This window comes from Zootoca vivipara, chromosome 7 (genome assembly GCF_963506605.1).
Source record: "Zootoca vivipara chromosome 7, rZooViv1.1, whole genome shotgun sequence".
NCBI lineage: Eukaryota > Metazoa > Chordata > Lepidosauria > Squamata > Lacertidae > Zootoca > Zootoca vivipara.
The window spans coordinates 6,977,634-6,999,649 of NC_083282.1; the positions used below are offsets into that span (position 1 = coordinate 6,977,634).

Genomic DNA, 22,016 nt, shown 5'->3' on the forward strand with positions numbered 1-22,016 from the left:
ACCTCTCCAATTCTGTGATTCTATGATTCTAAATCCTCTCCTTTTCCTGTACATTTTGTGATCTTGGCAAGTCCTGGAGGTGTGTCTGGGGTGGGCGAGTGGGAAGGTGCATGAGGACAAATGAGGGAAATGAATTTGTAGCTAGTCAATTAAGCAGCAACGCTAATCCAATTACGTATTGCGCTGAATGTCTACCGAGAGGCAAATGCAGAGGGAAACATATTTATTTTAATAAGATGGTGTTAGCTCAGAGGTGAATTGGAGACATTTGTTGCTTTAAAGCGCTAGACTCTAATCTGGTCACTATGCAGAATTCCATTAACATGATTCCTGTTATGTTAAATAATTTAGTTAAAATAAATTAGATAAATGAAAGCTGTTTGCCAGGCCTATGATAGCAATGGAAGAGCTGGCCTGGCAGCCGTTCACGCAAAAGACAATTCTATTTAAGAAGACAAAGCGGGCGTATAGATTTTTTATTGACTCCTGCTTCTTTTAGTCTTTCGCCGTTCAAGCTAGGGAGGGGTTTTGCCCCATTTTGGTGGGCTTCCGTTTTGTGCCATGTGGGACAACCAGGTGGGATGGATTAGGAAAGCAACAATCAATAACCCTTGGGCAGGGCCATTCCATCTAATGTGATTGATTGTTTTAATTTTAAATTTCGTTATTGTGAGCTATCGTAAGGGTCATTGCTGGTAAAGCAGAATCTCAGCATTGCAATAAACAAACAAATAGTGATGGAGAGGGGAATCAGTTATTGTTTTGGAGGTCAGTGGGGAGGACACTGAAGGCTCAGCTACACTAGTAAAGGAAAAGCGTTTTATAACACAGTGACACCAGGTGGCGCTGTGGACTCCCGTCTTTTGCCAATGTGATTTCCCATTACAAAGTTTACAATGTGTTTTCCTGAAACGCTTTTTTTGATGTGTCTAGATCCAGCCTGAGATCTAACGCAAAGCAGCAGTCTTGCCAAACAGTAGAGGAGGCAAAGCTTTTCCTGCCTGAAATATTCCATGCTATTAACACTTTTTGTCGAATCAAATACTTTGATTTGTTGTTGTTTAGTCGTTTAGTCGTGTCCGACTCTTCATGGACCTGAGAACGCCAGGCACTCCTGTCTTCCACTGCCTCCCGCAGTTTGGTCAAACTCATGTTAGTAGCTTCAAGAACACTGTCCAACCATCTCATCCTCTGTTGTCCCCATTTGTTATGTGCAAATGGCTTTAGAAACCTATTAGGTCCATCAATAACCATCCTCTGTCGTCCCCTTCTCCTTGTGCCCTCCATCTTTCCCAACATCAGGGTCTTTTCCAGGGAATCTTCTCTTCTCACGAGGTGGCCAAAGTATTGGAGCCTCAGCTTCACGATCTGTTCTTCCAGTGAGCGCTCAGGGCTGATTTCCTTCAATTCCCATGATGCCTGACTATTGGCCATGCTGGCTGGAACTGATGGGAACTGGAGTGCCACAGGCTCTGGAGGCTAAGATGTTGGCTACCCCTGACTTAAGGAATCTCACAGGGATAGTCCTGTTTTTAGAAATCTGATAGTAAAACGCATTACACCGGCTACATTTTAAAAAATCTCCTTTTCCTTCAGCCCCCAATAGGTGGTGTTGGGGCTGTCTTCCGAGTTGACTTTGAATAGGCTTTGCATCAGCAGTCTTTATCGGTAGTCAAACAACTAAGGAGGACAGTGTCCGACTTATGTACTACATCCCTTTTAAAAATGGCAACAATCTAATTAAATTGTTCTTGTGCAACTTGGTGGCTGACTCATTCAACAAATGCTCCCTTTTGGCATCCCTAGACGAGGGCACAGCACTAACCCCAACCCTCTCCACAACAACTTTTTTCTGCATAATGGATTTAGTTAGCACAACTTCCCAGCCACATTGCTGGGACGTGTGGCTGGGATTGCTATATTGCAGTGGCTTGGTAAAGAACAACATGATCCCCACTGGGTCATCTGAAACCCACTGCTTTCACTCCTTTCTTTAAAAAAGAAAAAGAAAGGCCTTGCCAGAGTCATTAGAGTGGTTACCAGATTTTTTTTCAATGAATTCGGGGACACAATCAATCAATCAATCAATCAATCAATCAATAAGGGACATTGATGCTGTAGCGATGGCAGTGGCAGAGGGGCGGCCACCGCCTTGACCTCAACCACCACGTTTCCCCTTCCTCCGAGGCTTCTGTCTCCTTTCTCCATGAGCCTGGGCAGCCCCTGAGTTGTTGGTTCTTCAGTGGTGGTGGTGGGGAATCCCATTCCTACTTGCGTGCAAGCAGGAGGGGGCGGGGATCCCTCAGCTGGGAAGGGAGGCTTCCCGTTGCCTAACTGAGAGATCCCTGCCTCCTCCCGCTTGTACGCAAGCTCTGATAGGCAGCGTGAAGCCTCCCTTCACAGCTGAGAGATCCCCGCCCCGCTCCTGCTTGCCCGCAAGTAGGAGTTGGGAGGCTGCTCCAATAGGCAGCATGAAGCCTCCCTTCACAGCTTAGTTGCTGGGGTCAGGGAAGGTGGAGGCAGCCCAGAAGCTGCATCTTAGAGCCCCTGCACCACCATCATATGGGGAGCAGCCCCTGAAGCCAGCCAGAGCCAACTGCTCCGGGCTGCTGAGACTGCCACCGCTGCGTTTCCCGGGGACATTAGATGAAATCCGGGGACATTCCGGGGATGGAATTTATCCAGGGACTTATTTGCAATTCTGGGGACTGTCCCCGGGAAATGGGGACATCTGGTAACCCTACAATAAACAGCTTCAAAGCTGCTCAGGTGGTGGCTTGCTGAAAAGGACCATTCTGTTTGCTTGCTGATCAAAGATTTGCAGTGTGAGCCCAGTTGAACTTGGGCAGGATATGGTCAGAAGCACTCTTTTTATTTTTCACTTCGGTGCTTCCTCTGGGAAAAGGGTGCAGCTGAGCGAATGGTATTGTGCATGCCTTGGCATGCGGAAGGTCTCTTGGCATCTCCTGAGACAGGCATCCCCAAACTTTGGCCCTCCAGATGTTTTCGACTACAATTCCCATCTTCCCCGACCACTGATCCTGTTAGCTAGGGATCATGGGAGTAATAGGCCAAAACATCTGGAGGGCCGCAGTTTGGGGATGCCTGTAGAGAATAGTTGAGGTGCTGCCAGTCAGACAATACTGAGCTAAATGCGCCACGGGTCCAACTTGGTCTAGCCAGCTTCCTATGTTTTTCTAATGTTTTGGAACGTGAAACCAGAACAAAGAGTTTGGTGGAGGAGACAGGAGGAACAGCAGGGCAATCTAGAAGTGAATTGCATTCACCTGTGGATTTTGGAACTGAATGTGCTTTGTTAATCATAATGAGTTTAAACAGCATTTTTCACAGGTCTTTGAAAAAAGCCTCAGTTCTTGATGGTTGGTGCCTTTGTGTTGACAGTTGGAGACAGTTGCTCTGAAAAGCTGATGCTGGTTTGATACAGGTATACGATGGGGAAAATATATAATTTACCTTAAAGACTATTGTAAACAATTAAAACTGTTAGTAGGATTGGAATAACACTTGTAGTTCAGTGTTGAATTTTGGCTATAATGGAGATTTAATAGATGTGGATTAATAGACAAGATGCAGGAGGAAAAGGTTAATATGAGGACCCCCAAAGGAGAGGAGGGAAGTCCAGGATATTCTTCAGAATTATCTTTTTATGTTGGTTGTTTGATAATTGTTTGTAAATTTAAAAATAGATACAGGTATACGATATAGTGTACCCATTTTCCTTTGTCCCATGGTCATCTCTGGAGTTTTTGATGGACTACAGCAGGGTTCCCAAACTAAGGCCCGGGGGCCGGATGCGGCCCAATCGCCTTCTAAATCTGGCCCGCGGACAGTCCAGGAACCAGCATGTTTTTACATGAGTAGAATGTATCCTTTTATTTAAAATGCATCTCTGGGTTATTTGTGGGGCATAGAAATTCGTTCATTCTCCCCCCCCCAAAAAAATATATAGTCCGACCCCCACAAGGTCTGAGGGACAGTGGACCGGCCCCCTGCTGAAAAAGTTTGCTGACCCCTGGACTACAGAACCTTGCATGCTCCCTGACTCCAGAGACAGTAGCTGGTTATGTCTGTACAGCAGGAGCAGTCATGGGTCTATCATTCCACCTTCAGTTCTCTTCAAAACCAATGCCTGTCTCCAGCTATAGAAAGCTCCTCAATAAATAAGCCAATCAGGTTGGCTGTTTCATTTGGATTTCAATACAAAAGGTTCCATCGCTCTTGCTCCTGGGAAGTCTTTCCCGGCCATCCAGAGGATTTGTAGCAGCATCAAAAGGCAACAAATCCTTGATATTTACTGTGAGCCAGTCTCCTGCCACTCCAGAGCTACCCAAGAGGATAGCAAAACAGGAGGGCTCTGATGCATAAACATCTCTTGCAATATTACACTAAACCTGCTCTGCCGTCTGACTCTCCAGAAATCAATCTTCTTTCAGGCATGTATACCAGAATTTATGCGCATTGCTTTTACTGGGTAATCTCCCTTGGCAGATTTTTACAACACATTCCATTATTTCGAACTATAGGCGGATAGAAATAGAGATGAACACACAGATCTGCACATCAGTATTACCTGTTCTGCCTGCAGACAGAGAGTTTATATATAGGCAGAAGGCCTCTGTAGTTGTTGGGCTTAAACTGGGGAGGGGAATGGCTATCCTATCAAGATCTACTTATAGCAACTTATTTGGACATATATCTTAATTTATACAGGGCCTTTCCGCCCGGTGCCAGCCAGCCCATGAGGCTCAGTGAGGCAGTCACCTTGAGCGGCAAGCTGGGGACAGTTGGGGGGGGGCAGGCAGCAGATCTGGGGCCCCAAAGGATCTTGCCACTCACCACCTCCAGTGCTTGTTCAATCCTAATTTCCTAATTTAATTTATTTATTATTACGGTCGAGGACCAGTTCATAGAAAAATATAAAATACAGATAAAAATAAAAATAAAATACTGTGAGTCCCTTTTGAAAGAACAGTTTCAGGGAGCATAACGTATATATGACGCTTTGTGGAACATTTAAAATACATTGTTAATTATATATACAATGCTGAAAGTTTAACCCTTAAAATAGAAGCTGCAGATACCATATGTTGGGAAATTCATATGTTGGGAAATTCGGGTACCATATGTTGGGAAATTCAGACGGACTCGGGAGAAAGTCTGTGCCTGCATAGTTGGGCACAGAATCTGGCGACCGCCCTGGTTATCTCCTGGTCTTTGCCTAGCAGGAGCATGTTGTATAATTGCTTTTCCGGGAGGCTTGCTAACCTCACCAGTATGGGATCCAGGATCTCCTTTCGAGCTTCTTCATAGAGGGGGCATCTGAAGAGGAAGTGCTCTGGGCTTCCTATTTCCCCTAGAGGGTATACGCAGAGTCTTTGGGCGTATGGGATTTTTTTGTAAAGCCCCTCCAGCACAGGCGTGGGCAATGCCGCACTTCTGGCAGGTGTAAAAGCCCTTCTTGCGTTTTTTGACAGGAGAAAGGAGAAATAAGGTGCCGGGATGACTATGTATCTCTCAATTTCTCCAGATCTATATTCAGGACAACTTGAGCAGTCCTGTTGTCTTTCAATATCAATGAGTCGTTGTCTGACCATTGCTTTGGCTTGTCTTAGATCCAATCTTAGGAGGGCTTGGGGGGCAAGGCCCATATTCTGGAGAGAGTTCAGAACCACTGACTGCCAACCGGACTGGAACTGGTCGCGTAGGATCAAAGACGCAATTCCTTGGGGTTTCAGATTGTTTTATCAGTGTATATACGGGACAAAGGTGTTAAATGGGTGCAATATTTGGACGCCCCGATTCAGATGATGGCAATTTCATTGTTTACAAGTATAATAACCAATGATATGAGCATCAAAATACAAACATTTTAAAATGAAAATATATACACAATAAAGCAATCCCATTATATATGCACCCATAATTAAAATACGCCAGAAAACAACAGCACGGCAATTAAAGCAGGAGACATGGGCTAAGAGATCCAGGGTGTGTCTGTTTTAATATTTACCACAATTCCTGCAAGTCACAGGGATGGGTTTTCACAATAAATTCTGTGTCACAGTTCTGCGCAAGAGCTGATCTCGGCTACCAGCCCCTACAAGCTGTGTGGAGGCTGGCCCGAGCTCTTGTGCTGGTTCGAGGCTAGTTCATGTAGCGAACCAAGAGAAATGACCAAATTGGTACGGATGGTAAGTCCAGGCAGAGAAATGGTGTGCAAACAGCAGAGGAATATGAGATATCCTTTTGTTAGGAGCTCTGTTTGTTATACATGTTGAACCAGCAGTTCCAATACACCTTTCCCCACTTCAATTGTTCAAGCAACATATTAGGTTGCTGTCATTATCCCTCTAGGTCAAAAATGGTCATGCCTTGAAGTCTTCTCTTGTTCTGCAGTGTTGTTGGGTGGTTTTGTTTTTGGCTGATCTTCTTTCTTCCTCCGCCAGAGATCCCCCAGTGTGCCGGCTGCAACCAGCACATCCTGGATAAGTTCATCTTGAAAGTCCTCGACCGCCACTGGCACGGTTCTTGCCTCAAGTGTGCAGATTGCCAAATGCAGCTGGCAGATCGCTGCTTCTCGAGAGCCGGGAGCGTCTATTGCAAAGAAGACTTCTTCAAGTAGGTGCAGAGAACTTTCCAGTTTCCCCTTGGGGAGTTTGCTAGCCCTCTAAGTAGCTGCAGGATATGCAATCTCACTTCCTTTCAAGGGAGATGTTTGCTGATACTTGAACATACCATTCTCGCTTGGAATAATTGAGAGATCACATAGTGACTGAAAGGGCAAGCAGGCAAACCATGATGATAATGCAGACCTAACATACAGGATTGTTGTAAATATTACTGTTATGAAATTCTTGATAAAAGTGAAATCTGGGTATTTTTTATTAATATCATATTCTGATTCTGTGGCAACTTCCCATGGCAATGGTATTTATTTTATACAGATATATAGATAGATATCCTGCTTGCTTCATAGAAAGCTCCAGTTTTGCTCACTTGACATAATTATTGCCAATGTAATTGTTTTTCCATCCAACATACCTACTTCCTTACAGTCAGATGCATAGCTGCCAAGTCTCCCGTTTTCCCCGGGAAACCCCCGTTTTTCCAGCTGTCCCCAGCCGAAAAAACGGATTTTTTAGTTTCCCCCCGTTTATTCTGGCGCGACGGCCATTTTGGAACTGGGCGGAGCATGCTCAGAAGTGACTTTTGATGCTGCTGTGCCCAGTTCCAAAATGGCTGCCGCGCGACTTCTGGTGCGGCAGCCATTTTGGAACTGGGCACGGCAGTATCAAAAGTCACTTCTGAGCATGCTCCGCCCAGTTCCAAAATGGCCGCCGCAGTACTTCCAGTATGCTAATTTCGGTCCGGTCCCTTATTTTCCAGAGAGGAACTTGGCAGGTATGCAGATGGGGGCAGCAAGAGCAGTATGTATTTTCCGGCCAACATTTTCTTCTTGGGGAGGATTGAAATAGCTATTGAGAACTTACTTCTGAGCAGACATGTTTAGGGTCGCACTAGCAAGACTCCCATAGCCCTATGCAAATAACTTCTGCTGGGACGCTTCTCCCTCTTCTCCCAGTTCTAATGTTCAACCAAACCCATAACAAGGAAGTTAACTGGAAGTGGGTGTCAGCTTCAACCAGGCTGAGCCCACCCTAACCCAGTGCAAATCAACAGAATCCTCAGTAAAGGTAGCTTAATATATTTGCGCCATTTAATCTATGAAACAAGTGTGATAAAATAAATTTTAATAGCATATGAAGGAGTACTTGTAGAACATCTTAGCGCCCTTTGTATTCAGTGCCGGATTTACGTATAAGCTAAACAAGCTATAGCTTAGGGCCCCACTCTCTTGGTCCCCCCCAAAAAAAAACCTAAAGGGAAAAAACCTGCATGTATATTTACAAAATATAAGATAAAAAGCAAATAAAATAAAACCTACATACAGCAACATTGTTTTATGTTGTGTAGGCTCCTGTGTTGTAAGTAACAGACCCCGCCTGCTAGCCTGGTCCCTAAAATATCACTGGTTTGCTCATTTCTATATATAGGGTGCCTACATTCTGCATAGGCAAATGGCTTTAGATACCTATTAGGTCCATAAATTACCATACAGCATATATTCAACACAAAAAACAGCAACCATTTGTTGCCGTCAAAGGACAGATGGACATTTAAAGGGCCCCATTACCTTCAGTAGCTTAGGGCCTCATCAAACCTAAATCTGGCCCTGTTTGTATTCATTGAACAGAGCACTGGAAGCCAGCAACAGGCCTATGTTCTTAAGGAGCAATTGGGCAGAATCCTATCTCCATACATAAAAAGAACTTGACTTACTTGTATGTTTGGTGGGTTTTTTTTGGCCAGATGCTGTTATGGGCAATGCCCAGTGCCAAGCCGGTTTCTGCCCTAGTTTAAAAATGACAAAATTCTTCAAAATAGAAAAGGAAAGTAAAATATTATCTGAAAATTCTAAGATACAACAAAAACCGGTCTGTATCAAACTGTGCCCCTCTGAGATCTGTGCCTGAGGCGACTGCCTTGTTTGATCTTATAATAGCACTGGCCCTGGTTGTGGGGTATTCCTGACAGCCTCCTAAACAGTGCTGGATTTATGTATAATCTAAACAAGCTATAGCTTAGGGCCCCACTCTCTTGGGGGCCCCCAAAAAATTAAAGGAAAAAACCTGGATGTACATTTCCAAAAATAAGATAAAGAACAAATAAAATAAAACCTACATGCAGTTAGAGCTTAATAATTATTTCACTATTAATATAATTCTTCTTAATTCTATTTCACTATTAATATACTTCTTAATTGTACTTCAGTTCAACAATTACTTTGATAAAATACATATTTTGTTATGTGCAAATGGCTTTAGATGCCTATTAGGTCCATAAATTGTTGTTGTTGTTTAGTCGTGTCTGACTCTTTGTGACCCCATGGACCATAGCACGCCAGGCACTCCTGTCTTGCACTGCCTCCCGCAGTTTGGTCAAACTCATGTTCGTAGCTTCGAGAACACTGTCCAACCATCTCGTCCTCTGTCATCCCCTTCTCCTAGTGCCCTCCATCTTTCCCAACATCAGGGTCTTTCCCAAGGATTCTTCTCTTCTCATGACGTGGCCAAAGTATTGGAGCCTCAGCTTCACGATCTGTCCCTCCAGTGAGCACTCAGGGCTGATTTCCTTAAGAATGGATAGGTTTGATCTTCTTGCAGTCCATGGGACTCTCAAGAGTCTCCTCCAGCACCATAATTCAAAAGCATCAATTCTTTGGCGATCAGCCTTCTTTATGGTCCAGCTCTCACTTCCATACATCACTACTGGGAAAACCATAGCTTTAACTATACGGACCTTTGTAGGCAAGGTGATGTCTCTGCTTTTTAAGATGCTGTCTAGGTTTGTCATTGCTTTTCTCCCAAGAAGCAGGCGCCATAAATTACCATACAGCATATATTCAACACACAAAAACAGCGACAATTTGCTGTTGACAAAGGACAGCTGGACGTATAAAGGGCCCCATTACTGTACCTTAGGTAGCTTAGGGCCTCATCAAACCTAAATCCAGCCCTGCTCCTAAAGAATTAGGCAGGGTCCTCTGAAGGAAAGGAGTCATGCCTCTCTCCAGACCAACCCTGCCTGCTGTCTGTGATGTTTGGGTCTTCTTTTTCTGGACAACAATTCTTCTCATCTATAGCCTTTCTAGTGCTTGTGGAAAGCACTAGAAAGTCAGGATCAAACTGTTTTATTTAGCTATTTTTTATTGTACATATTAAATTTGTATACTGCCCTTCATCCGAAGATCTCAGGGGCGTTCACTGCATCGAAATACACAATAAAACACTCTCTGTTGAGAGCTCCCTCTCTGTCTCCCCAAGGCTTTGGAGGGTCAAGGAAGCATTCCAAGAGCAACAACAGGGAGCATATTACTACAGTCAAATAAATGAATAAAAACAAATTCCCCATGGGGTTTCGGCATGAGGATTTGTTTTTTGCTTTGTTTCCATTTGTGGAAACTCCTACGAAAGCCCTTGGCATCTGCAATAGCTGCAGTTCGAAATTAAATGAATACCGGTAATATAATTACCTTAAGAGTCCACAAGGAGAGTGAAGCATTTGCCTAGAGCAAATCCACATTCCCTTCAACCACTTGAAAATTGCAAAGTTTCTCTGCGGACCACTTACTGGTTGTTTAGCTGTAGTGTGCTGTGCTAGATGCTGTGTATGAAATGCAAAATTCAACGCAATTAAAGCCAATATAGATATTTAATGTGATGAGTGTTCTTCACACACATGCTACAGACCACCTGAAGCAGGCTCATATACCTCTGGTGGTCTATGGATCACAGTTTGGTCTGGAGGATGTGCTTTGAGTTACCCTGGTGGACGAAGCTGAATGGTGGGTTTGTCTTCTTTCATGTTTACGAGGCTTCAGCCTAATCCATTGAAAGGGCATGGTTGTCCCTCTTTTGTTCGGATTTCAGTGCATAGGGTTAAGGAACTCCTGGTAGACACACCTTGAGTAGAAGATTTGTGAGCAGTCAAAGCTCAGATGCTGTTTTGTTTTTTCTCCCTATCTTTTGGCAGTTTACTATTGAATGAAGCATGGCCTTTAAACATAAGATACATTTTCTTTATCCTTTTATCTGACAGTCTGTTTGAAGGTTCTAAAGAGGTGTCCAGTAGAATCAAGGGCAAAAGGTGCCTTTTTCTTTATTGCCTAATTAATACGGAAGAGAAATCCTCAGGCCTTCAAGTAGTTTATTATGTCCCAATTAAACTGCAGTTTTAAGGTGGCAATGACAAGCTCTGCCCGCTGCACGGAGGTGTGAGAAGCTTCATCTAGCTGCTTTTATTTGAAACAAATAATTGGCTGATGTCAAAACTATTTTTGGAGTATTGTTATATCAATTAACTGGTGCTATTAGACATATTCTTTCTCCCCTGCTTGCAGAATTTGAGCTGGTGTTTCAAGTGACATCATCAGCTTTGTGCATCTCATATTCTGGGCCCCAGCTACAGAGCATGATGGTGTTAACTTGAGGCTTCCTCAAGTTGTGTTTTCTCCCTCAGTCCCTTCAGCAGCTTCTGTTTCCATTCCAGTAACTCATCTTAGGGTTGATGAGAAGGCAGATAACTATTCTGGGCCCAGCCAAGAGGGAGCTACAGTGCCAATAGATTCCTCCCGGTTATAGCGAAGAATGATTCTGGAGGAGCTACAGAGATTGACCTTGTTTTCTGCAGCTAGTTGGTTGGGTTGGGAAGCTCATCTCAGCCACTTAGTCATCCAGGGAAAAGAAAATTATACGATTCTTCTTCTTTGGTGACCACTCGTAGCCGAGTAAGATTGTCTTCCAGGAACACAGTCTTAACAGTGAGTCTGCAAGTGACTGTGGAGGCCAATTCTGGATCCACACGTCCTTCCACAGTGGGGACATAGGTTTCTGGGTGGGAGTTGATCAGGGCTGTCTTAAGCAGGTTGGGCGTCCTGGCGCTGTGGTGCGCAGATCACTCCGGAGCCCCCGCCCCGTTTCTCCCCGTGGCTGGTGGGTGGGCACAGCACGTAGCATGGTTTCCGTGCGGCTCCACCGCACAGCGCCCTCCTGCCGACCCGCCGCCCTGGCGCCCTGGCGCCCCGCGCCACCCAGACTACCCCTAGAGCCGGCCCTGGAGTTGATCACGGTGAGGGTTTGCCTAGTGTGCCTTCCTCTTAGCACATTTCTCCCTTTCATCCTGAGTTTGAGCGTCTTCAAAGTCCATGACACTTTTGGTAAAGGCTGTTATCCAACTGGAGTGCTCACAGGCCAGTGTTTCCCAGTTGTCAGTGTTTATACTACATTTTAAAAGATTTCCCTTGACAGAGTCTTTAAACCTCTTTTGCTGACCACCAGCATTACGCTTTCCATTTTACGTTCATAATAGAGTGGACCCTCCAGATACGAACTTAGTTCGTTCCGGGGGTCCGTACGTACCCTGAAAAGTCCGCATCTAGAGGCGCCACTTCTGCGCACGTGCGTGGTGTGATAGAGCGCTTCTGCGTATGTGTGAGCAGCAAAACCGGAAGTATACACTTCCTGGTTTGCCGTGTTCGCAACCCGAAGGTAACGTAGAGTAGTTGCTTTGGAAGACGATAATCAGGCATCCCCACAACATGACCAGTCCAACGAAGTTGATGTTGAAGAATCATTGCTTCGACACTGGTGATCTTTGCTTCTTCTAGTACACTGGCATTAGTTTGCCTCTCTTCCCAAGTGATGTATAATTTTTTTTGGAGACACCATTGATGGAATCTTTCGAGGAGTTGGAGGTGGCGTTTATAAGTGGTTCATGTTTCACAAGCATACAGCAAGAAAATTATACCCTTCTGGGACATCTACCTGGGTGTGAAGTCTTTGTTTTTGGGTTCAGGACAGGTGTTCGTGAGGGCCTGCTTGAGCATCATGCTGCTTGCTCATCACTTTGGCTGGCCAGTGATAGACCTCTTTGCAAACTCAGTCACCACACAGTAGCATCAGAAAGGGAACTTAGTAGTGCTTTAGTAGTTAAAGTAGTGGCAAAGGGGTAACACAAACACCTTTCCTGTACAGAGTCACGCAGTGGCTTAACCTAAGACACCCTCCAGCCTACAGCCATACCTCGGTTTACGTCCACTGCGGTTTGAGTACTTACAGTATGAGTACTCCGCAGACCCGGAAGTATTTACTTCCGGGTTCCGCGGCACGCGCATGCACAAAAGCTATCTGCGCAGTCCGCGCATGCGCAGAAGCACTCTATTGGTGCTTCTCGTGTGTGCGGAATTGCTGCTCGGTTTAAGTACTTTTCGGGGAGCGAATGGCTCCCTGGAACCAATTGAGTACTTAAACCGAGGTACCGCTGTATAACAATCCCTCCAAGCTGTTTTGCAAGAGAAATAAATCCCTTTTAACTTCAATATTTCTCCTCATCAAAACCTGATCTGCTCCTTGCAGCTGCTTTGCTTCAGTTGCAGGTGTGGGGAACCTAGGCATGGCATGGATTGGACTGATGGAACAAGGGCATGGCGCCTCGGGGATCAGCTCCAGGTAAAGTATCTCAGGCTGCAGCCCTGTGCAAAGCTACCTGAGAGTAAGCCTCATTTAAAACAGATGGACTTTATTCTGAGTAAGCATGCACAGGATTGTAGCCTCAGTGACCCAGTTAGTTTGGTAGGCAGCTGGTGCCCTGTCTGCCTGCTGTGGGGACTGACGGCAGGGCGCAGGGCACGGGGAGGACACAAAATAGTCATGGCAATGCACATTGCAGTGGACCCATTTCTGTGGGCAAAAGAGCACGCTGATTTTTGAATTACACAGCATGCTTCATTGGGAAAAGGAGGGAAATTCTCAGTTATGTGTAAGGAGATGCATGCCTATCCGGTTGTTTAAGAAACAGATAGCTTAATCATGAAATGTTTAATTCTTCAAACACATCTAACATGGCTTTCAGGAAGGATTGAGGTAAAAACTGGCAGATTTTAAGAGCTATTTTAGCTGGTTCTTCACACACAGTGTGAACTCAGCACCGTAGCTTGCCTTATACATTGACATGTCAGCAAGACAAATGCTGGATTAGCTTTGTCCCTTCTGTTATATATTGAGTGACGGTGCATATGGAAAGGTCTTGCACTTTGCACTTATTTAGGCAGGTGGTCTATCTACCTCCATATTGGCTGACAATTGGGCAGAAGGGTCCTTTCGAGTCTTGCTGTCTGAGGTCTTTTATTTGGAGATCCTAGAGACTGAACCATGACACCTCCTCTGTTTTTTTTTTATAAGCAGCTTGTATTCGTTGATTTACCTAAAATAAAACAAAATTGAAGGTTTGTTTTTAATGCAATCACTTAAAAGAGAACAATAGCATACCTTCTCTGGGAATTGTGTTGTCGATGGCATTGGTGCTAGCCAGTAGGTGCCCCCCCCCCCACAGCTGGGATTGCCCTATTAAACTAAAAGTCACTGAAAATCCTAGCACTGACTCCAGAGGAAAAGATACATTGAATTACTGTGGTGCACTGTGAAGCTGGCTCTGTTACTCTTTAAAATGTTACATCTGACTTCACACTTAATGTCAGTAGTTCTTAAATTTTGTGTGCTAAGGATACATTACATATCCTGGTTTTCTTCATGCTTGAGGCCCACCAGAGTTTTATTCTTACTGATATGGCCAACCTATGAGAGGCTTGAAAGGCTTCCAGACTAAAACTCAGCTTCCGCATTTGTCCCCTTGTGTTTCACCAAAGCTATAGGGCCCCATGAACACACAGCCAGGAGGTTCTTTGATGTTTACAGCTACTTGCATGTGGAAGAGGCAAGTTGTTTTTAATGTTACATTTTAACTGAAAAGTGGCTTGCTCTTCAGCATGTGGTGGAAACCTTAGAGAAAGATCAGTTTTCCCAACTGTTTTCTATATTAGTTTCACTGTAATCTCATGAACCCCAAGGGGACACCAGAGCCTCTGGGGCTGAGCATTAAAACAGCTAAGTTTGGGGTTTGGATAATTACTACCAAACAGTCATCATTAGTAAATAACCTTGCTATAGCTTAGAATTAATTATCACCGGTTGAAGTGAGGGGAAAGAGTCTTTGTCCTGCCTTTGAGAACAACAGAAGCAGTTGGAAAGAGGAGTTCAGGAATATATATATATATTTAAAAATATGTAAGTTGTGTGTCCTTGTTTCTCAATTTGATCCTTTTACATGGTTTTGTATGTTTGGGGATATTTTATGCATGTGACTTGCCATTCTTTTTATTGATTATAGTTTAGTAATTCTTTATTGCAATTGTTAAGTGTAAGCTGTTTAATTATTATTTGCTGATTTTTAATTTTACTCTTTACCCAGCCAGATGGGCGGGGTATAAATATTACTACTACTACTACTACTACTACTACTACTACTACTACTACTACTATATTTTAACAGATTTTTGTATGGCTTTGTTTGATGCAAGTTGTTTATTTTAAAGTTATATTATGACTTTTTGTGTATTGGATCAGATTGTTATTAGGTATGTGGTCTTTGCTGCCCATTTTGTTGTTTCTTCAACTTGTAAACTGCCTTGTTTTTAAAAACATAGAAAAGTGGAGTACAAGTTAAAAATGAAATGTGTGTAGGCAGATCTAAATTCTGGACTCCTTCACCAACTGAAGTTACTGTAATTAAAAATGTATCACTTTCCCTCTCTCTTTCTCTTTCTCCCTCTTTCAAACCCCACTCGTGTAAGGCCAGCTGTGCATGGCCTTTGGCTTCTAATATTGCATCTCTAAGTTGCCTTTTACAGTATTCACTTTCCCAGCCTTGTGGGAGCAACTTCTCTGTAAATGACTCAGCTATGTGAGTGAGTCCTAATCAGGCAGGCCGGGACTATGGAATCAGCACCCCAATTCCATAGACTCCAATTCCCACAAAAATGCCGGGACCTTCACAAAACCCGTTAATCCTTGTGCATTTGGGTGAAGGGAAAAGACAGCTGGGTGAGGGAATGCCTGATGTGTGTGTGTGTGTGTGTGTGTGTGTGTGTGTGTGTGTGTGTAGCTGATCCATCCAGAATTCACCAAAGCACCAGGATGCTGCAGTTGCTTTGTTGTTGTCGTTTAGTCGTGTCCAACTCTTCGTGACCCCATGGACAGAGCACGACAGGCACTCCTGTCTTCCATTGCCTCCCACAGTTTGGTCAAACTCATGGTCAAACCATCTCATCCTCTGTCGTCCCCTTCTCCTTGTGCCCTCAATCTTTCCCAACATCAGGGTATTTTCCAGGAAGTCTTCTCTTCTCATGAGGTGGCCAAAGTATTGGAGCCTCAGCTTCAGGATCTGTCCTTCCAGTGAGCACTCAGGGCTGATTTCCTTCAGAATGGATAGGTTTGATCTTCTTGCAGTCCACGGGACTCCCAAGAGTCTCCTCCAGCACCATAATTCAAAAGCATCAATTCTTCGGCGATCAGCCTTCTTCATGGTCCAGCTCTCACTTCCATTCATCACTACCGGGAAAACCATAGCTTTAACTATACGGACCTTTGTCGGCAAGGTGATGTCTCTGCTTTTTAAGATGCTGTCTAGGTTTGTCATTGCTTTTCTCCCAAGAAGCAGGCGTCTTTTAATTTCGTGACTGCTGTCACCATCTGCAGTGATCATGGAACCCAATAAAGTAAAATCTCTCACTGCCTCCATTTCTTCCCCTTCTACACATCCCTAATTTGCTCAGCAGTTTGAAAACACTTAAAAAGGGGTAAGTTTATGTATCTATCCCTGAAATCCAAAGTTTATATGTCCCTGGACCCCAACATAAACATTAGGGGTATCCCATATCATACACTTGTATAATAATAAATGAATGAATGAATGAATTTATATATCACCCTATACCCAGGGCTCGCAGGACAGTTCACAGAATAATCACAATTATAATGGTTGTTCAAAGTTATCGTGCTTCCAAAATGCTCATAAATGGACGATGACATTGTATAGTGTCCACACACATACACTCTTAGTTGTATCAGTGCCGGATTTAGGTATAAGCTAAACAAGCTAGTTTACCTAGTTGACCCAGGTGGTGCTGTGGTTAAACCACTGAGCCTAGGGCTTGCTGATCAGAAGGTCGGCGGTTCGAATCCCTGCGACGGGGTGAGCTCCTGTTGCTTGGTCCCAGCTCCTACCAACCTAGCAGTTCGAAAGCACGTCAAAATGCAAGTAGATAAATAGGAACCGCTACAGCGGGAAGGTAAACGGCGTTTCCATGTGCTGCTCTGGTTTGCCAGAAGTGGCTTTGTCATGCTGGCCACATGACCTGGAAGCTATACGCCGGCTCCCTCGGCCAATAATGCGAGATGAGCGCGCAACCCCAGAGTCGGTCACGACTGGACCTAATGGTCAGGGGTCCCTTTACCTTTTAAACAAGCTATAGCTTAGGGCCCCACACTATTGCCCCTCCCAAAAAAATGTAAAGGGAAAAAACCTGGGTGTAAATTTCCAAAATATAAGATAAAAAACAAATAAAATAAAACCTACGTACAGCAACAGTGTTTTGTGTTGTGTAGGCTCCTATTTGTTATGTGCAAATGGCTTTGGATGCCTATTAGGTCCATCAATTATCATGTAGCATATGTTGTTGTTGTTTAGTCGTTTTGTCGTGTCCGACTCTTCGTGACCCCGTGGACCATAGCACGCCAGGCACTCCTGTCTTGCACTGCCTCCCACAGTTTGGTCAAACTCATGTTTCTAGCTTCGAGAACACTGTCCGACCATCTCATCCTCTGTCGTCCCCTTCTCCTAGTGCCCTCAATCTTTCCCAACATCAGGGTCTTTTCCAGGGAGTCTTCTCTTCTCATGAGGTGGCCAAAGTATTGGAGCCTCAGCTTCACGATCTGTCCTTCCAGTGAGCATGTAGCATATATTCAACGCAAAAAACAGCGACAATTTGTTGTTGACAAAGGACAGCTGGACATATAAAGGGCCCCATTACCTTCAGTAGCTTAGGGCCTCATCAAACCGAAATCCGGCCCTGAGTTGTATGTATTGATTTGGGTTTTGCTTTCTCCCTCAGGGTTCCCTAAATGCGAAAGGTAAAGTCAAAAATTTCTGTGCTTAAAATCCTGCACTTTTGTGGGTTTCCTCGAATAACTTTTGTACTTGACCAGGAAGAATGGCTCAAGCAGTGATACTGAGGTAGAATGGAATGTGACTATTTTCATCTGAGGAATGTTGGAGGGTATGCCATTGCATGAGTGCGACCTGTCCAATCAGTACCCACCCGTGTGGCTGGGTTGGGTCATTCCATGCTTCATCAGAAGCAAAAGGGAGAATCCAATACTTTTTACTTTCCGGGGGGGGGGAGGGGGGCACTTACATATCATTCCAAAAGGAAGAAATGCATTGCAAAAGAAAGGGCATGGGTTTGCACAAATTTACAAAAGCTAATCATTATGTATTACTGTAAATTTATAATTACCATGGTTTAAATTGAAATACATCTCACCATAATAGGGAAAACTGTGACCAGGTGATCAGTCTGCTGTAAAGCTGCTTGCCTGTTTGATGGTTAGTTTTCAGCAACTCCCCGCCAGCTGCTCTTCCTTCTTTATCTTTGAACTGATTTGGACCAGATAGAAGACAGTCCTCTGACAGCCCTTCAAATAGAGGACTGTCTTCTACAAAACAGGACACATCGTCACCCATGTGAATCTAAGACAAGGTTGATTTAACCTTCTGGAAACAGTATTCCAGGATGCTTTAAGGTAGACTGGATTTTCCCTGGCATGACCCCCTTTTCTCCCCCTTAAAATCGTCCATCGCACATACTGTTTTGTGAAGAAATAAAAGCAGTACTGTGTTTCCTTACATAATCTAGGCCTTGAAGCAGAAGTTGCAGTAGCAAAAATGTAGGCAGGTTTAAAACTGCTGTCTAAGTTACGAAAGGACAAAATTAAAAAATGGCGTCTGAGCTGCAGAGCGCAGGTATGCCTATGGCAGTGGTTCCCAACAGGTGGTCCGCGGACCCCCAGGGGTCCGCGAGCTATGCCAGAGGGGTCCGCAAGATGCTATTAGAATAAAATATATATTAAATATATTTCGTATGATAACAGATTTTTTGTTTTGGCCGCTTCCTGCATGAGCAGAGTCTAGCGCAAAACTAGAATTAGATGAGGTAGTAGTTCTGCTGTATGCCGTTAGGTGGCGCTTTACAAACACTACTGTTTTGCAAAGAGGCAGCGCGCGCATTCTAACGCTCACCTCCCCAAGATGCTTTGCGCGTGTCGGCTTCATTTGTGCGCTACTGTGCAGGTACCCTGTCTTCTCCATTCCCCTCCCTCCTCCCTGGACTCTTATAAAAAGACTCTTAATTTGGCTCTCACTTTTTAATTGTAGGATTAGGAATTAATGGGGGTCCTTGTCACAATAGCGGCTCGATGAGGGGTCCTGAGGAAAATTTTGTTGGGAACCCCTGGCCTATGGGGTCACCTTGGAAGTGCGATGAAAAAGGAGGAGGCTGTCAGGGCAGGAAGGAAGGATGTCGTGTTGTTTCCTGCTGAGGCAGGCCAAGGAAGTGATCTCACAGAGTTCTCCCTAGCAAATTTTACAGGAAAGCTCTGTGAGCCTTCATGTGTCTATCTGGCAAAACATGAATTGTTGGCTTGACTGCGATAATGTGCCACGGATATGTCCTTATGCTATGTGCTAGTAGAGGGGAGGAAATTCAGATTTGGGGGAAATGGAACGGGGTGGGGTGGGGTGGGGGGAAGGTAGATGTCATGGGAAAGAGACTCTACATAAGACAAGCAGGTGATGTGTGGGAAAATACTGGATCATTTTTTTAAATGGAGTAGAATCTCCAAGCATGTAATAAAGGGAATTTTGTCCTGCTCTAGAGCTCTCGCAGGGTGAATGCTATTTGTGGGAATTTAACCTTCTTAGAGACCCAAATCCCTCTAATACACCCCCGCCCCCCTCACTGCGTTTTTAAGCCCAAATTGGACTATTGCTTCGTCTGATTTTAATCTCTCTTGCCCACATCAAGCACATCTGTTCTGTGCCAGAGGGCAGGAAGCCCCCTCCCCCCAATAAAGCCCATTCTCGATTGCCCTCCTATTTCCTCCTGATCTTTCCCAAACACATTTGTTGTATGGCAGATTGAAGCAATGAAATTTGCCTGGGAACCAGCAGAAAGGTTTAGCATGCCAACATTAAATACAGCATAGCTAAAGATGTGCTCCAAAATTGTTTAAGTGCATGCTTAACAATTTAAGCGTTTTTCCTGGCATGCATATCATGCATTGCTGGGGACCAATATTGGGCTACAACTCCTCCTTTAAGTGTATATCTGGTGCCAAACCCAGGCTTGTCCTGTGAAATAGTCTTTAGACTGATGCTGACATTGTTGTTGTTGTTTAGTCGTTTAGTCGTGTCCAACTAGTCGTGACCCCAGGGACCAGAGCACACCAGGCACTCCTGTCTTGCACTGCCTCCCGCAGTTTGGTCAGACTCACGTTGGTGGCTTCGAGAACGCTGTCCAACCATCTCATCCTCTGTCATCCCCTTCTCCTTGCGCCCTCCATCTTTCCCAACATCAGGGTCTTTTCCAGGGAGTCTTCTCTTCTCATGCGGTGGCCAAAGTATTGGAGCCTCAGCTTCAGGATCTGTCCTTCCAGTGAGTGCTCAGGGCTGATTTCCTTCAGACAAATTCTTGCAGTCCATGGGACTCTCAAGAATCTCCTCCAGCACCATAATTCAAAAGCATCAATTCTTTGGTGATCAGCCTTCTTTATGTTCCAGCTCTCACTTCCATACATCACTACCGGGAAAACCATAGCTTTAACTATACAGACCTAACTATACATATGACAGACTATTGGCACAGATTCCTCTCCAGAAAGTTGTTAGGAAAGCCCTGTTCCGCTCACAGAACTACAACTCCCAGAGTTGTTTTTAACAATGAATCTCTCTTCACAGGCAATCTCGAGGGACGGTAGTTCTTTTTTTTGGGGGGGGGAATAGGATTGCCTAGCAAAATCTCTGCACCCTTAACAAACTACAGCTCCCAGAATTCTTTGGGGGAAACCATGGCCAAGTGGTATCATAAAGAGCTTAATACGTGAGGTGTGAATGTTGTTGTAGTCTCCCCCCCCCCAAACTTCCCATTTTGTTTGTGGGTTTGTTTGCAACTCTTGGGATGAAACCTGATGCTTCTGCCTGCCCTATCTTTTTTTTCTTTCTTTTTTGCCATTAGCAGCTGAGGAACATGTAATAGGCCAGATGCTCAATTAACATGGATCATTTGAAGCCATAATGTAGAGAGTGGGGTTTTTGTTTATGCAAGGGATTAGAGCAACAGGAAGAGGACAGCTAATGGCTCCCTGGTGATGGTGTTTGCTGCTTGTATTTTTTTATTTTGTAAACCGTCTTTAGAGATTATGTATGGGTAGTGTTTGACTAAATTTTACTTGTAGTAAACCCATTTAAATTAATGAACATGATTCAGATAGGTCTTGTTAATTTTAGCGGGCCTACTCTGAGTAAAACCTATGCTGTGTACACAATATATACCTTTGAAGGGCGTGCTCACATACCCTTTCAAAGAATTATGGGAGCTGAAAACAAGTGATTGCTTAGAAATAGCCATTTCACCAAATAACTTGAAAACTGGCCCTTTACAGGCTTGATTTAGGGCAGGGGTCCCCAAACTAAGGCCTGGGGGCCGGATGCGGCCCGATCGCCTTCTAAATCAGGCCCGCGGATGGTCCGGGAATCAGCATGTTTTACATGAGTAGAATGTGTCATTTTATTTAAAATGCATCTCTGGGTTATTTGTGGGGCCTGCCTGGTGTTTTTACATAAGTAGAATGTGTCCTTTTTATTTAAAATGCATCTCTGGGTTATTTGTGGGGCATAGGAATTCATTCATATATTTTTTTCAAAATATAGTCCGGCCCCCCACAAGGTCTGAGGGACAGTGGACCGGCCCCCTGCTGAAAAAGTTTGCTGACCCCTGATTTAGGGTGACTCAGAAGGATGGCAAACATGAAGAATCCCCTATTAGCATAGGAGCCAACTCCTAGGGGCCAAGGTTGCTTTGGCACCCCCAATAAAATATTTGAGGGCCTCCCCCCAAATTGATGGTGTGCATGCACCACATCCTGTGATTATGCAGGGCAAGGCTTACTCCTCACCACCCCTATTTTATTCATGTTGGCAAACCTGCTTGTTAGCATTCATATCTCATTCTATGGACACCCAAAAATCATATAATGCTTTGCTGGCTGGCTGGCCAAAACCTGTGCAGCTTTCAAAGCTCCCAGTGGCATAATGTCGTAAGATAATATTTTGCTCTGCAGACCTCTCTCCAGTGCTCCTTTGTTGGCATTAATGAGCTTTTTAATCCAACAGTTAATATCCCCCCTCATTTCGCCAGTTGTTTGGATCTCTCTGGAGTGGGGAAATGGCTGCTTGAAACGAGTGTTTTTGCTTTTAGTTAAAAC

General features: G+C 44.5%; 1 protein-coding gene across 1 annotated transcript in view; it reads left to right on the top strand.

Annotated features, from left to right (window-relative positions):
- Positions 1-2,721: 2,721 nt before the first annotated feature.
- Positions 2,722-22,016, top strand: part of LHX4 (LIM homeobox 4) — a 46,380-nt gene continuing 27,085 nt past the window's right edge. The window contains exons 1-2 of the mRNA XM_035123574.2: positions 2,722-2,734; positions 6,468-6,639. Of these exons, the coding sequence (XP_034979465.1) occupies positions 2,722-2,734; positions 6,468-6,639 (185 nt within the window). The remainder of the gene's footprint in view (positions 2,735-6,467; positions 6,640-22,016) is intronic.